This window comes from Ursus maritimus, unplaced genomic scaffold (genome assembly GCF_017311325.1).
Source record: "Ursus maritimus isolate PB19 unplaced genomic scaffold, ASM1731132v1 scaffold_6, whole genome shotgun sequence".
Lineage (NCBI taxonomy): Eukaryota > Metazoa > Chordata > Mammalia > Carnivora > Ursidae > Ursus > Ursus maritimus.
Genome location: NW_024426774.1, coordinates 21,272,898 through 21,289,066, shown reverse-complemented (window position 1 = coordinate 21,289,066; position 16,169 = coordinate 21,272,898). Strand labels below are relative to the sequence as shown.

At 40.5% G+C, this 16,169-nt stretch overlaps 2 protein-coding genes across 8 annotated transcripts in view; one reads left to right on the top strand and one right to left on the bottom strand.

Annotated features, from left to right (window-relative positions):
* The first annotated feature begins 42 nt into the window (after positions 1-42).
* CCDC121 (coiled-coil domain containing 121) lies at positions 43-3,295 on the top strand. The gene is made up of 2 exons (XM_008700292.2): positions 43-533; positions 1,006-3,295. The coding sequence occupies exons 1-2, from the start codon at positions 187-189 to the stop codon at positions 1,967-1,969; spliced, it is 1,311 nt and encodes a 436-aa protein (XP_008698514.2). The 5' UTR covers positions 43-186; the 3' UTR covers positions 1,970-3,295.
* A 2,877-nt stretch (positions 3,296-6,172) lies between these two features.
* The window catches only part of ZNF512 (zinc finger protein 512), a 30,683-nt gene continuing 20,686 nt past the window's right edge, over positions 6,173-16,169 (bottom strand). For 4 of the 7 annotated variants that reach the window (XM_040623037.1, XM_008700294.2, XM_008700293.2 and 1 more), the window contains 4 exons: positions 13,400-13,501; positions 12,425-12,487; positions 11,176-11,274; positions 6,173-8,186 (listed from right to left, as the gene is read on the bottom strand). In XM_040623037.1, the coding sequence (XP_040478971.1) occupies positions 7,878-8,186; positions 11,176-11,274; positions 12,425-12,487; positions 13,400-13,501 (573 nt within the window). In that variant the 3' untranslated portion in view covers positions 6,173-7,877. The remainder of the gene's footprint in view (positions 8,187-11,175; positions 11,275-12,424; positions 12,488-13,399; positions 13,502-16,169) is intronic. The other 3 variants (XM_040623034.1, XM_040623035.1, XM_040623036.1) reach the window with 3 other exon arrangements.

Genomic DNA, 16,169 nt, shown 5'->3' with positions numbered 1-16,169 from the left:
TAGAACCCAACTAGCGCTAAAGGGGAAGGGGAAGGCGAAGGGGCGGGCCGAGCGCCAGAGCATCCTAGCCTCCCGGCCAACTAGCGACGGTGGCGGGGAAATGGAGGGCTAGAGAGGACTAGGAAAAGGGGCACTCACCGTGGTAGGGGAGGGGCAAAGCGCTGGTCCCCAGAAGGGCGAGACGAGATGGGGTCCCCGACGCAGGGCCCCCACGGGTCGAAAATGAGGAGAGTGCGTTTCTCTTTCGGCCCCCAAGGAGCGGGAGAACCGGCTGCTGGGGCTTATTCGGCAGCCGACGAGCTTCAGCAGCTCAGGGCTAGACGGGCTGGGACTGGGGCGGAGTGCGACCCCGGGGGTTGCTGGGCAGCGTCGGGACCCGTGGAGCACGGGACGGAGAAATTACGAAAACTTTCCGCAAGGGGACGCTATTCCCAAGTGTCGCAGGCCCCTGACACCGGCGCTCCCTCCTTGGCAGTGACCGTCAGTGAACCACGCCGTGACCTTGGAGATAAACGCTTGGATTCCTGGAGCAAGTAGGTACTCAAGGGGCGCTTCCCTCCACGGAAGTGTCCTCGGATACCGGAAAGGTCGTGGAAAAGCCGGGAAATTTATGGCTACTCTCGACCACCCCGGCTGTTCCTGTGGCCCTTTGTAGCTACTGTAGTGTTCAGTAAATCTTAAAATCTAGGTTTTACACTCACACTCTACCACCTGCTGGCAGTGTAACTCGTGGCCAAGTCATTTAAATTCTCCGAACCTGTTTTCTCCTCTTTAAAATAGAGGTAATACCTCACAGGGTTGTAGTGAATGCGTACTGTAAATTGTAAACTACACTGTTTCATCTTTACCCCTAGCTGTATTCCCTGGTGCCTTGCATAGTGGCAGAACAGTAATAGGTTCTCAAAAATAGTTTCTCGTATGAATTAAAGTACAATTATGCATTTTGTATTTACTAAATTTTCACTAAGAATTGATGGGGGAATGTCTCACTTGTTCTTCCCTCAGGTTTGCTAAGGACTCTAGGAGTTCCCCTCCACCGTATCTTAGTTTAATAAATGATTTTTTCAAGCCAGAGAAGCTAAGAAACTCAGAGATGAGGTTTAAAGAAAAGTCAATGATGGAAATGACGAAGCTGACCAACCAAATAAAACAAGCTCAAATCCAGCAAGAATTGCTAATGGAGGAGACCAGGCAGCTATACAATGAAAAGTTCCTTGTCCAGACTGAAAACAAATTCTTCCTGGAATACCTAACCAACAAAACTGAGGAGTATGGAAGGCAGACTGAAAAGCTGTGGAACAACTATTTACAAAAAAACGAGGAGATTGAACGAAGGAGGCAAAAATCAGCCTCCAAATACGCGAAACAAACTTCAGAGTTTAAACGGGAGCTCCTGCAGAAGGAAAAGATCCAATTCAATTTAAAGCAGCAGTTGCAGGCACTGAGGAATGTTTCACTATTAAAGGAGAAACAGGAGAGAGAAATGCAGATATTACAGGAGAAGAAAAAGAAAACCCAAGCTGAGACAGATGTAAAGAAACAGGAAGTCAGGGTCCAGTTACTCCAGGAAAAGGCATTCCTGGAGAAACAACTGAGTGAGCCAGACATGAGGCAGCTGGGAAAGAGAAAAAGAAAGGAGCTTGACAGGAAGGCCCAGGCCTTGGAGCTGGAAGCAAAGCAGTATACTTTTGAGTTCTACCGCAGCATCAGGAGAGAGAACCGGGAGTTACAGAAGAAATTACTGCAGCAAACTCAGCAATGCCAGGAGTTGCAGGCTATTAAAAGCCAGTTAAAAAATCAGAAGCAGCAGCTGCAGCAGGAACAGTGGTATGTGCAGTGCTTAATCCAGGGGAGGCAACGATTGCAAAGAAGGCATAATTGGTGCCCAAGACAGGATGCTCCAAGGACCACAATAACACCTCTTCTGAGTACCAAACCAAGGATTAATCCAAAGCAATTCCTGAAATAACACTGATTAAATAAGGACTGGAACCAGTATTCTCACGTGCTATATACCCCCGGTTAGGAAGGCTTTGGGATCTCAGACTGCTATGGTAAAACATCCATCATGATGTGTTAGGGTGAAAGATTAGGTGCGTTTTTCCAGCAGTACTGCTAGATACTTGTGCCACCAGCTTCCCTTAATTAGGTTTTCCCTTAATTAGATCTTGTTAATAAATGGGATGTTACTCAAATCTCCAGATAACCTAATACCATTTCCCAAACACCGGTACATTAAACTAGCTCAAGAAAACCACCTTGAGGTAGTGAAAGGAAAACAGTTCTGTGATTTACTTCATCTAGCTAAGCTAGATTTCTAAGAATAGCATTTCAGATTGACTTGATATAGTACCTTCTGTTCTGTAAACAACCAGTTATCTTTATGCCTCTTGGCCAGTGCACAGAAAGGCAAAGTGCTTTTTAACTCTTTTCCAAGTCTGTACCAGTGACCAGGCGGCTCCTTCTATAGTTTTGTCAAGAGTGAAAAAGTAATCTAAACAGCACGTTCAATAAGAGCTAGGCTGGAGGAGGGGGGCAGAGCACTGCGTAGAACGACCTTTTGTCTGAAGCTCAGCCCCTACCGTTTTAGCTTTGAGTAGATTGAGATAAAGGGAATGTCTATTAGGTCAACTCTTACTTTTGAAAATCTTGTCTGTGAAGAAATACTTCTAGCATTAATGAGGTCACTGCTTATTTCAGGAAAATATATGAAAAAAGCATTTTAAATATTGGGACTTGAAAGAGTCTTGTGCCATCTATTTCCCTAACAACATTCTAAATTCTAAGACAACAAGATTAATGTTAGATATAATAAGTACTTCCGTTTTAGGTCACTTTCTACGTTTCCTTACTATGTGCTCACTTGACAGTACATGAAATGCCTTTTGTAATTAATATGTGCCTTATATTTACGTCTATTTTAAAGAGCTGGAAATAATATTTTTAATTAGTATAGACTTTTAGGGTAGTTTTTAAAAATTTTTTTGCACTTAATGATATACTGATGGTTGGACTAGTTATTTATTTGCACGCTGAATCCTAGTACAGGAATATAATACCATATTTTAACATCACTCCTCTATGGGAAAATAAAATCAACTTTATGCTTTCCAGAAATTGTCAGTGATGAAAAACTTCAAAATAATTTTCCTGAATTTTCAGCTTTATTCCTGTGTAAATGAATTCCTTTAAAACTGTGGAGTAAAAATTTTTTTCTCCCTCAATGCCTTTAACTTCTAGCTTTAACAATGTTTTTGTTTAATGTGTAGTTTGTTATTAAAAATAAAACCTTAGATTATAATGTATCTGTTGGTTTTTATCATCACTCTTCTTACTGCTGCTTCTGTATGTCTTATTCATACTAGTGTGCACATAATAAAACTGCAACTTCAATACAGAAAGTAGAATTTTAGATATTATGTAGATACCTTAACCTGAATACTTCAGTTCTTGAGCTGAAAATACAGAAAGACTGAACTTGAAAAACATGGTAACCAAGACATATTTGAAGCCCTATTCTCTGTGGATGGAAAAATGCAAAAAAGCATAGGAAAATATATGCTAAGTCTGATAAGGAGTTGGAAAGTAGGAGGGATTTAAATTCTTATTACTCTGCTGTTAATTTCCCTCCTGCCTTCGCTGTCCCAATTATCTAATTGGGGAATGGATAACTTCCGTCCCATACATTTATTTTTAATTCCTATCATCCCAGATAATGAATCTGGTGTATTGCTTTATGTCTGTCCCTTTCAGAGTGAGGACTCAAAGGGCTTGAAGACTTTAGAGGGTGAATCATCTGATAAAGGTACTTTGAAATCCATACCTGCAAGTGAGCAGTAGATTGCCCAACGAGTATCTCAACCTACTTTTAGTCTGCTTTGCTACAAAGAAAAATTAAACAGGGTGATGTTATAGAGAGTGCATTTAAATGGAAAAGACCTCCAAGGTAAAATTTAGGTTAAGACCTAAATGATACAATGAAGTCTACCTTGCAAAAGCCAGGGAAGAAGCCATTCCGGGCAATGGGAATAATGAAGGTAAAGGTCCTAAGATGGGAATGAGGCTTAGTAGGTTCCAGGAACTAAAAGGTCAATGTAGCTAAAGTGTAGTTGGGGAATGGTCAGAGAACAGAGGTGGAATAGAGGGAGAAGAAGCTAAATGGGATAGCAGTGGGAGCAGAAGGCCTTATGGGACAAAGAGGAAGCGAGTTTAAGTGCACTGGGAAACCAGCAGGCTTTTAGCAGGTGAATGAGGTCTGATTTACAATTTTAAAAACTCAATACAGCTGTTACGTGGCATGTATCCAAGCCAGTAAAAATCAGAAGGAAACAATCAGGAAAGGATTATGGTCTAGCCAAGAGGTGATGATGGTTCTGACTGGAGTGGCTGAAATAGAAGTGAATAGAAAGAACAGCAGACTAAAGGGTTATGGGAAAATGAAAGGTTAAGAATGAAACACAAGTAAAATTTCTAAAGTGCTCCCTTTTAAGAAGGAGGTGAGCAGAATAATTTGTGAGAACTGATTTTTAAAAAGAAGTATTTCAGACAAACAATATAGAAGACCAGAACAAACTCACTATCCACCTTAAGAAATAACTTACAAATTCACTTGTAGTCCCTCTGAACCCCAGAAGGACTGTCCTAAATTTGGTGTTTATCATTCCTGCATATGCATAACAATCAAGCATGATTAAATTAAACTATAAATATATACTAAATACAAATACTTGTATGTAATATATAGCATAGAAATATATATTTTTACATATCCATAAACAATACAGAGCATTGTTTTTGCTTCTTTTTAAACCTTAAATGGCACACTTCATGTATACTGTAACTTGCTTTTCCCAGACATTATATTTGGGATGTCTCCATGACACAAGAAGCCCTAGTTAATTTTATAGCTGTATAGTATTCCACTGTAGGACTCTATCACAACTTACTCCCTTCTCCTAATGGATAGTTAGATTAGTATTAGAGTAGGCTAACAAAGAAATCCAAGAATGTATAATGCCTCAAATCACAGGTATTTAGTTCTCTTCAGTAGTCTCAGACAGATGTTCCTGGTTGGCAGTTAGTCCTTCGTGGCGTGATTCAGGGCATCAACTATTTTCCATTTTGTGCTCTGCCACCTCCGTAAGTCACTCTATTATCTGCATCTGGCCCGAGGAAGGAGAAAACAAGCACAGAGCTACACTCACTTGCTTAAAAGTTCTAGCCTGGATGTGACACATATCACTTCCACTCACATTCTACTGCAGAGAAGTTACTTGGCTACCCCTTCACTCTAGGGGCAGGGGTTAGATGGTGGATGTTTAACATAGTCTAACCATTCATCCTATAATCCTGTAACTCTGCAAGGTGAGAGCAGATTTTGGTGGACAGCTAGTAGTCTCTGCTACGTGTTGTAAACCATACCACAATATCATCCTTTGTCTCCTGGTACACCTGGGCAAGAGGATTTTTCTCTGTATGTACCCAGGAGTAAAACTGCTAAGTCTTAGGGCATATTTTCAGCTTGACTAGATACTGCCGAATCATTTCCAAAGTGACTGTACCAATTTACATTCCACACCATGCATGCATGCATTCCACAACCTGCCTTTATTCAATATTGTCAAATTTATATTATTCTAATGAATTTGGTTTAAAAATTTAAAAACTCAGTAGTATGATTATGATACTCTCTACTGAGTCCTCCTGAGACCTGGCCTCAGGAAGGAAAAAAAAAATTCTTAAGATTTTATTTATTACTTGAGAGAGAGAAAGAGAGCCCGAGCAGGGGGAGGGGCAGAGGGACAAGCAGACTCCCCACTGAGCAAGGAGCCAGATGTGGGGCTCAATCCCAGGACCCTGAGATCACGACCTGAGCCGAAGTCAGATGCTTAACCGATTGAGACACCCAGGTGCCCCAGAAAGGAAAAATTAATTAAAGTGCCTGCAAGGGCCCTGGATGAGACTGGACAAGTTTCCTATACTAATTCACTTTAATCTGAAACAAGTTACTCATTTTAACCAGAAGATTTCAGGGGCCAAAAAACTACCAAGACCCTGCATTTGGTACTTATTTCAAACCCACTCCCATGTCTAGCCATTTTCTTACCCCCATACACTGTGTCAGCAAGGAGTCAAGCAGCAGATCGGAGTCAATGAACAACTGGAAACATCATTCTAACCGACAGTCATTTATTTCTTTTGTCATTGCCCAGCATTCCCCGAGTCTTACTCACCAGAAATTAATATAGCTTCTTCATTTCTCCTCCCTGACAATCCTCATCTACCGAAAGGGTTTTAAGGGTGCAAATGCCAATGAAAACGTAGAGTGGACACACCACGTCCTTGACTTGTTTCAAAACTGTCTATTCGGGCAATATCCAAATCTCATTTCAATGCTCCCTTGTTGGAAAGTGGTCTTCACAAAAGCCCACATTTTAAAGCTCTGTGGAGCAGCACAGAATACAGAGTTCAAGAGTAGTAACAGCCTCTCAGAATTTGAAAAGGTAGTATTTATCCATATCGGGATTCAGGGTCCTTGCTTTTTATGTGGCATATGCCACGAAAAATGGCAAGAATATATAAGACCAGTATTTGTGGCAAAGGGGAAGAGAATCTAGAAACACAACAACAGAGCTGCCAGAGAAAGCCAGCCTCGAAGAAAAGTAGCCCACTAGACATTTTTTTATCAGGTAGGCATGAGGTACAGAAAAGGAATTTGTCTTTCCAACACCAGATAAATATCTACATCTGGTGTCAAAGTCTCAAGATATAAAGAGGATAGAACTCCACATATAAAAGAGGACAGAGGACAATATTCTCAGAAAACTCCAAGAGACAAAGAGGTTGGCTAGAGGGAGGAATAAAGACTTAGCACAGTGTAGACTAACAAGTGAGGTCAAGTCCAGGGGAGAAGGAATGTGTACCTTGGCTACCAATCTTAGTGGCATTACCAGGAACACTAGGATTCTGTGTCAAAACATCAAGTGCAATGTGGTATTTCTCAATTCTTAAAACCGGGGGAGAAAACAAGCTTCCAGAGGGCACTGATCATAGCAACTGATGAGGCCTCAAGCCCCAAGAAAGTCGAGGCAGTATTTATTGCTTCTTCTACTTCCTTCTTTCCAATCATTTTCATGTTTGGGACATGTTAATATTTGGGCTGCTTTTCATGCTTGTGGGTCTAGTCAGTCAGTCACTGTTACTTGGGACAAACAAAACATTTCCCAGTAAAACCAGTGTAGAGAGGTTCTGGCTTTTTCACCCTAAATCCATTTTCTTACTTTCAATCCTAAAACCATATTGAGAGAACAAACAGCCTCCATAAAATCTGTTTCCCAAGGAGACAGGATACGCTTAGTACATGAGTGACAACAGTTCTAGCTTCTAGGATTGTTTTATCACAAATACAAAATGATAAGTCAGTATGATTTTAAAAAATTAATTTGGAATTGTTTTATAAGCGAGATGATGGAATGACTACTTAATCAGTGGAGAGTCCAAGAACATTCTATAGCCCAGGAAGGACAAGGACAACCAAACAGGTTTCTCAGTTTTGTACAGGGCAAGAGGGGCCCATAGTTGGCCTTTAAAGGGAGCTCTTTGGGCAAGATAAGAGAAAAACAAGAGGACTCCAATGAGGAACAGCAGGAAAACCTACCCAAAAGGGGACTGGGGTGGGCTGGGTGGGTCGAAGTGAATAAATAGGGAGAACAGTAAAATTTACACAGGAGGAAGGAGCTGAGAAAGTCACAGCCTGACACAAACAGCTGCAAGAGTACATTTCCCCTCACTCAGCCCCTGTGACTCAGTCCTCCCAGCACAGGTCCCCGTGACAACAGCATCACGTGTGCTCTCCTAGGAGCTTTCACACTGCCTGCCTACTTCCTTCCTCGTTTATGATTCGTCTTTGGGGACTTTACTTTCTGGAACTGTGCTGGCACCGGCTCCTGCTCCGGTTCCTTACAGGAGGTCGACACTAGCAACTCCTCGGTACTCCTCCTCTGATCCTTCCCTACTCTAAGACTCAGCTCTGCCTCCGGAAGCTCGATGCCAGGCTGCTGCAGCCTTCGCAGAGACCTTCTGCTCCTGTGCTGCTGCCTCCGCTTTTCTTCTTCTTGCTGCCGCTGCTTTATCTTCATTAGCTTTTCAAAGCTTTTGGTTGTTGTTGGGTTTACAACGAACCAATCCTACAGAGGCAAAATGGAAAAATCATCCAGTCAATACACAGCAGAGAGCACAAAGAATGGGTGTGGGAAGAAATTCTTTTCTTTTTTGAAAGATTTATGTATTTATTTGAGAGAGAAAGAGAGAGAGAGAAAGAGAGCACAAGGAGGGGGCAGGGCAGAGGGCAAGAGAGAATCCCAAGCAGACCCCCTGCCAAGCGTGGAGCCCAACACGGGGCTCGATCCCATGACCCCAAGATTATGACCTGAGCTGAAATCAAGAGTCCGACGCTCAACCGACTGAGGCACCCAGGCGCCCCAGGTGTGGGAAGAATTTCTAAAAGGCATGGTTAGGGCAGAACGCAGGAAGAAGGAACCATAGCTTATAACTCTGTACTTTAAACTGGAGAAATTCAATGCAGAGTAGTCACTACAAGCATTTACTGTTTAAGACATGATTTGGGATACTTCAGTAACGGATCTACGAAGTCTGTTCACTTACCATCATCCCACTCATTGATCTCCTTTATAAAAATCTCATGACCTTTAAAGCATTGGGCCATAGGAGACTTTTATTTCATGACAGTATAGTGGTTAAGGGCATGAACTTTGCAGCCAGACCATCTAGGTGCAAATCCCCACTGTTTCTAGCTCTGTGACCATGGGGAAATTACTTAACCTTTCTGAGACTCAGTTTAAAAAATTAAGAGTTGAAGAACATGGAATCCAATTGTGAAACATTCTTGCGAAAGGAAGGAAGGAAGGAAGGAAGGAAGGGAGGAAGGAGAAACAGAGAGAGAGAGAGAGAAAGAAAGAAAGAAAGAAAGAAAGAAAGAAAGAAAGAAAGGAAGGAAAGAAATGAATTTCAATTGAAATCAAGTGATCTGATCAGTCTTCTAGGTCTAACTACCAATTTATAGGAAACACCCTGAGACAGGACCACCATCACAGAAATGCAATCAGCAAAATTCAAAATGTGTGTAAACATATATGACAAATGACTGCTTCTTCAGAGGAAAGGGAAACTTCTAGACATGAAGTGTTCAATGAGATAGTCACTAGCCACATGTGGCTAATAAGCTCTTGAAAAATGGCTAATCCAAATTGAGATATGTTTTTAATATAAAAAATTCACATAAAAAATACACATTAAATTGCAAAGACAGTATGAAAAAATGTAAACTCATTAATAATTTTGTATTGACTACATGTTCAAAAGATTTTAGGTATACTGGATTAAATAAGATATATTATCAACATTAATTTCACCTGTTTTCTTTATATTTTTAAAATGTGGTTAACTGAAAAATCTTAAATTACATACATGACTCACATAACATTTCTATCGGACAGCACTCTAGATTAAAACATACAGTATACGGACCTTTTTTTTTTCTTGCTCCTGATTTGAACAAGCCAACACTGAAAAAAATTATGAGGCAATCAGGGAAATTTAAATAGTTTAAATAATGACTGGGTATATGACGATATTCAGGAACCATTGCTAATTTTTTAGATGTAATGATGGTTGTGGTTATACATTTTTAAAAGTCTTTATATTTTAGACACACATATCAAAAGAAGCAGTGACAGTTAACATGGTATGTGAAATTTGCTTTAAAATAAGCCTTTAAGGGACAAGAAAAGAGGGTACGATTATAAAGGAAAACAAGACTGGCCATATACTGATGTCTGTTAAGGCTATTCATTATACTATTCTGTCCACTTTCATGTATTTGAAAATGTCTGTTAAAAAAAAAAGTAGTATAAGAAAATGTGAGGCTGAGAGGGAAGAACAGAGTAAAAATGTTTTACGACCACATATAATTCGTAAATACAGGCACAAATCATTGAACTAATGCTTGAGGAACAAGCCCCAAACCAAGTGAAATTTGTTGGCTCCAAATTTTTAAGAAGAAACTGGAGAAATAGGTGAACTACATAAAGGCCAGATTTTGTCAGATTAGTTATCTTTTAAATAATTCCTGAGGTATAAAAAGGTATGCTATTATTATAAAAAAGATACGACTGCCTTCCAGAAGAAATCTCAGATATGGAAAGGGATTCCCAGGCTGAAACCTGTTAAACAACAGGGACCATATCTGATGACACTAAGGACAGCCCACATTGTTAAGAATGGGAGGGCACAGAACAGCTAAAGGCACTTGCTCTCTTTCCTTATCAGGCAACAACAGTTTCTGCAGTAAGATATTCCAAGAGAATGCACACTCTACTCCTTTAGCTTTTGCAATACAGGTATTTAATTATACAGGAAACAATTTCTCTGTTCGCTGGTATTACTAAAAACTTGTCCTATGAGAAAACTCTTGACTTTCCTTAAAGCACTTTCATACAGAATTCTTTAATTCTGAAAATTTACAAACCTTAAGAAAAGTGACAAGAGTTTAATGAACCCTAGATTTACTATGGTCAACTTCTCTTCCCTGTCTTCCTTCTTTTCGTCCTTTTGCTGAACCATCCGCAAGTTATCTGCGGACTTATTTCATCCCTAAAAACTTCGGCACAGATCTGCCTAAGAACAGGGGCATGAACATTGACTCATTACTATTACTTAACAGAGTCAGTATACCAATTTCTCCAGTTGTCTTGCTAATGTCCTTTATAGTTGCTTCTTTGCAGTATTTGAAACATTAAAAACAGGTTGCTCAAAGACATTAGAATAGGAGAAAAGAGAAGGATAGAGATGGCTATACAAGAATTCCAAAGGTGTACACTCAGCCTGGTGCCCAAGTGCCTGATTTAACTGGATTTTTAAAAGAATCAGAAGGGCTCAGGGATGTTCACACTTACAGTGAGCTCAAATGCTTTCACAGAAAAATATAATTATGCATCTAATTTTACAAAGTATTTTAACTCCATCTCTGGTAACCACTTCCAAGTTACTTTCCTTGACAGTCCTAGCCCATAAAAACGCACAAAATCCACCTGTCTTAGGGCATATGTATGCGTTCCAGAGGATTACAAAAACATGGTGGGAAAGTAGGGACCTCACCTCAGCATGGACAGAGTTGATATGATACTTGACACCACTCTCTGACACAAATTCTTTTTGACACAGAAGACACTTGTATTTTCCAGCCACAAAGTTTCCCTGTTTTCAAGAGAGAAAGAAAAGGGAATTATTGGTAAATTCAGGAATACATACCTGGGTCATGTGTGGGGATCGTTAGAGATGAAAAAAGGGGATTTTACTTCAGCAAAGGTAAGAAGGAAGAAAATCCAAAACAGCAATATATTTAGGAAAACCAGATCAGGCAGGCTATCACCCCTATAAATCTATCCTACTATAATTCTATACATAATACCCCCACTCGCTTAACACAACCTGAAGTTCTCCTTATATTATAGAACACGTCACACTGTTCTATCTTCCCTTGTTTCTGTCACTTCACTTCCAGGTTCTCTTGGTTCCTCTTCCCAAATGATCAAACTCCTGAAGTTCACCAGAGGCACCAATGTAGATAATTCTTCCCACTATAATCCGCTGCTCCAAAGAGTGCCTTCGATATCCAAAATTAGAGAAGTATTATCCATAATACCTAGTTGAAGGACTCAGACACTAAGATCATGACGACAAACTCCCTAGCATTCCTGGACAGGTCTGGTTTGGATGCCTACACTCCCATGCTGCCTTGAACTGAGACTTCTCTCCCCTCCTGAAGCTCTGAGTATCCGTGGTGCTCATTTTGTGTGAAAGATATTTCTGAATGGAATTGAAAAATGGCAGCAGTCCCCATAGCTGTGGGTTGTAGGGCACCTGGGTCAACACAGAAAAGATTCAGTGAGGTGAACAGCTGTCTGCCTGACACCCACGGATAGAGCCTACTTCTCATCCCGAGGCCAGTATAATTCACATGGGATTAGAGGGTCTTCATCAATCCAGATAAGCACATGTAAATTGATTCTAGAAAGTTTAAGGCCCAATAAGACAGGGCAGGCCCAAGGCAGGAGAGGTTCAGGTGAAAGAAGTTAAATCCTTGGTAGAGACTCAGAATTAATAAAATTGTTCTCCAAATTCTTTAATTGATAGGATTTAAGGCTATGTTGGCTTTTTCTGTATCTTGGACATAACCTGGCATCACATCCAGTAACAGACCAAGAATCCTTAGGACATAAAAAACTAAACCAGCCTCTGAAGGTAACAGCAAACAGGACAACTAGCTGTTCACCTAAACTGAATTCTCTTCCATCAGACTGTTTTAGAGGTCATGTTAAGATAAATTGTTCGGAAAGTTACAAACCAAGGTACAAGAGCCCAGGTGAGCTTTAAGGCCTGATACACTACTGTAGACAGCCTCACAACCCTGAAAAAGAGAAGAAGAAATAACGTGAAGACTGTACCAAACCGCATCCTTCTCTTAGCCATCTGGCCGTTTACCAGCCCTACAGTTGAAGGAAGCAGCCCAATAAACCGCATTGCACACCAAACAGCAAAAGATTTCACACACAAGCCATAAAAGCAAAAAAAGAAAACCAAGGAAAGGTTTAAAAAAAAAAAAAAAAAGGTGAACAAGCTGTTTAGAAAAGCTTAAGATATTCTCTTCCCTGGTACTTTTTCTCTGGCACTTAGAGAAACAGCAAATTGCAGAGTCAGATTTTTTTTTTTTAATCTGCCTTTTCCAGTACAAATGTGTCTCCTATTTCTTATGTATCATCTGCTCCTTCCCCAAGTACTGCATATACAGCTGTGGTAGATTAAAGATGGCTTCCCGGTGAGAAGTGGAGTCCGCTTACCCTCCCTTTGAAACTGAGTGAACCCTGTGATTCCTTTGACCAATAGAATGCCATGGAAATCATGCTGAACAAATTCTGAAGCTAGGCCTTAAGAGATCTGCAGCTTACATCTTCATGTTCTTGGGACACTCAGAAGTCGGTTGCCACGGACCCTGCTGGTAACTCACTACACCCTGATGGAGAGAGGCCGTGTGGACGGCTGAGCTCCCAGCTGAATCAGCTGCACAGAAGCCAGGCTGGACATTCAGGTCCCATCTGAGCCTGCAGCTAAATAAAACCCACGAGTGATCCTAGCTGAGGCCACGTACAACAGGAGAATGTTCTCTGACCCCTGGCAGAATTACTGATTTACAGAATTCTGAACAAATAAAATCATTGATGTTTTAAGCCACTGAGGTTCAGGTACTTTGTCATGACGGAATAAATAACTGAAACAGCAGTTTGATAAACATTTACTGAATAAATGAATGAGAAAGAACCACCTGGTTAGGGCACTGAATGCGATGATATTTCTTGATATCTGACTTCCATTTGTGTAGGACTTCCTGGCTGAAGGTAGGTAGCCCAGGGCGAGTATATTTTAACTACAAGACAAGAAACACTTTATTGGAGGAATCCAACTTCCAACCAAAATTCCCCAAAAGTTTCACACCCAACTATTCAGGTTATGTAATTCTGGAGTTCGACAAGCATACTTGGCAAAAATTGTAGTATGTAAGACCTTTAAATACAAATTTACCTGAAACTGGTAAGTGTAATTGTCTATTGTTTAATCTTAGGATCGTTTGATTTTTAACAGAGGGCAGGAGACTTTCAGATATAGCACTTCATTTATAGTTTGAAAAAGCTAGTGACAGAGCATGTATACAGTTAAGACATTTTTTCCAAAAAAGACAGGGCTACGAATATGTACTATATATAAAATATACTTAATATACATATACTTACAGGGTACACATATACACACACATATATAATACATTCAACAGAAACATATGTAGATGGGGAAAAGACTAGAAGGCTATAAATGAATATGTTAACAGCAGTCATTTCTGGGTGGTGGAATTTGGAGTAGTTTTAATGTTTTTCCCTGCTCCTCTGCATTTCTCCTTTTTCTTCAAAGGTGTCATGTTAATTTTTGTTTTGTTTTTACGATTTTACTTATTCATTTGAGAGGGAGACAGAGAGAGCGACAGAGAAAGCAAGAGAGAGCACAAGCAGGGGGAGAGAAAGAGGGAGAGGGAGAAGCAGGCTCCCTGGGATCACGACGTTAGCAGAAGGCAGATGCTTAACGACTGAGCCACCCAGGTGCCCCGGCCCCAATTTTTGGTATTTTAAAAATTCAAACAAAAACACTGAGGTTCAACCTGAAACAAAGATGTGAGAGAACTCTGGGGATGGAACACATGATCTTTCCTTCTACCGCCCAAGCAGAATTAACTATCCCTCACACTTGCCTTCATGTGCTTTGACACTAGTCTCTTCTTACAACCGCAACCGTAGTTTCCAGAAAAGAGACAGCTAGCACCTGGAGAGACAGTTCTTACAAAGTCCACCACCGGTAAAACCTATATTTCCAGTGAGTAAACAATCCTCCTGCTTGAAAAATGTAAGTATCTGAAACAGATACTGAGACAGAAAAACAGAACCAAAACCCATAGAGGTAAGGGGAAGTAAGGAAGGCACTCCAAAGAAATTCTGGCAAATCTATAAAAGGAACCAGAGCACAGAGCTGGCTTTATTTATAAGCACCTCCTCTCCTCCGCAGCTCGTGTATATGGGTCCATTTAAAATCCTTTTATAGTGAGAGCACAATATTACACAAACTATTCATCTGATAAACTATCATATTTATGCAGCTATAAAAAAAGAAGTGAAAATAATCTCAATGAACACATATGGAATGATTTGCAGGATATACTTTTAAATGAAATAAAGCAAATGACAAAAAATTACCTATGTAAAAAAGAAAAGAATATAAGAAAATATGCATTATCTGGTCATCCTTCCCATAAAACTATAGGAAGGATAAACCAGAAACTGAGTGTGGTTATCTTTGCAGGGAGCAGGGTGGGAATAGGATGGAAATAAAAGGGTACTAGGAACAGGACAGCTGAGAAGAGAGCAGTGGCCCTTCTCTAAGAAGACCTTTTATACAGGTCTGACTTTTAGAACTATGGTAATGTTTTACATACCCCAAAGATAAAGGACTAGTTTCAATGAAATAGGATGTAGGGGGAACCTAAAATGTATTAAGAGTAACATATGAACCTAATGATTACAAATGAGAAACCTAACGAAGGGGGGATAATATAAGTAACTGTAAAACAGTACTTTGATTATATAGTATAAAGCCAAAGATGAAAAGAACTATAACAAATGCTGTTCTCCAGGTAGTAAATCTGTTTTTACAGGGGTAGGGGTTAACAACTGTCCAACTATGCTATACTAGGACTAAGCAAATAAATATATTGTACACAATGAGAATCAGGTCCCTCACTGTTGGAGAAAGGAGTCACGAATATGCACATAGGAAGGCAAGAATGAAACTTGTAGTGTTGGATTGGAATTGAGGGTATCATGGCCTTAAAAATGTATACAGATAGACAGAGAAATGAACACACGCGAGAGGGAGCCTGGGTGGCGCAGTCAGTTACGCGTCCGACTCTTTTTTTTTTTTTTAAGATTTTATTTATTCATTTGACAGAGAGAGAGACAGCAAGAGAGCGAACACAAGCAGGGGGATTGGGAGAGGGAGAAGCAGGCTTCCTGCTGAGCAGGGAGCCCAATGTGCGGCTTGATCCCAGCACGCTGGGATCATGTCCTAAGCCAAAGGCTGACACTTAACGACTGAGCCACCCAGGCTCCCCTAAACATCTGACTCTTTTCAGCTCAGGTCATGATCTCAGGGTCCTGGGATCAAAGCCCACGTTGGGCTCTCCACTCAGCACAGAGTCTGCTTGTCCCTCTCCCTCTGCTCCTCCCCTCACCGCCCCCCCACAAGCTCACTTTCTCTCTCGAATGGATAAATGAAATCTTAAAAAAAGAAAAAAAAAAGAAAAAGAAATGAACACAGAGTATCTGTATGCACCCATGAATATACATATATATGTATATGCATATACATATGCACCAATGGTGTATATACACACACACACACATACATATACATATATACATACACATATACATATACATACATATATCCTAGCTCTATCCACCAAGAGGGCCCAGAAGCAATGACACCCCAGC

Bases quoted from the DNA above. Each gene is read 5' to 3' on its own strand.
- CCDC121 (XM_008700292.2), top strand. From the start codon at position 187: ATGGGGTCCCCGACGCAGGGCCCCCACGGGTCGAAAATGAGGAGAGTG. The intron at 534-1,005 runs GTAGGTACTCAA...TTCTTCCCTCAG, and splicing joins CGCTTGGATTCCTGGAGCAA to GTTTGCTAAGGACTCTAGGA.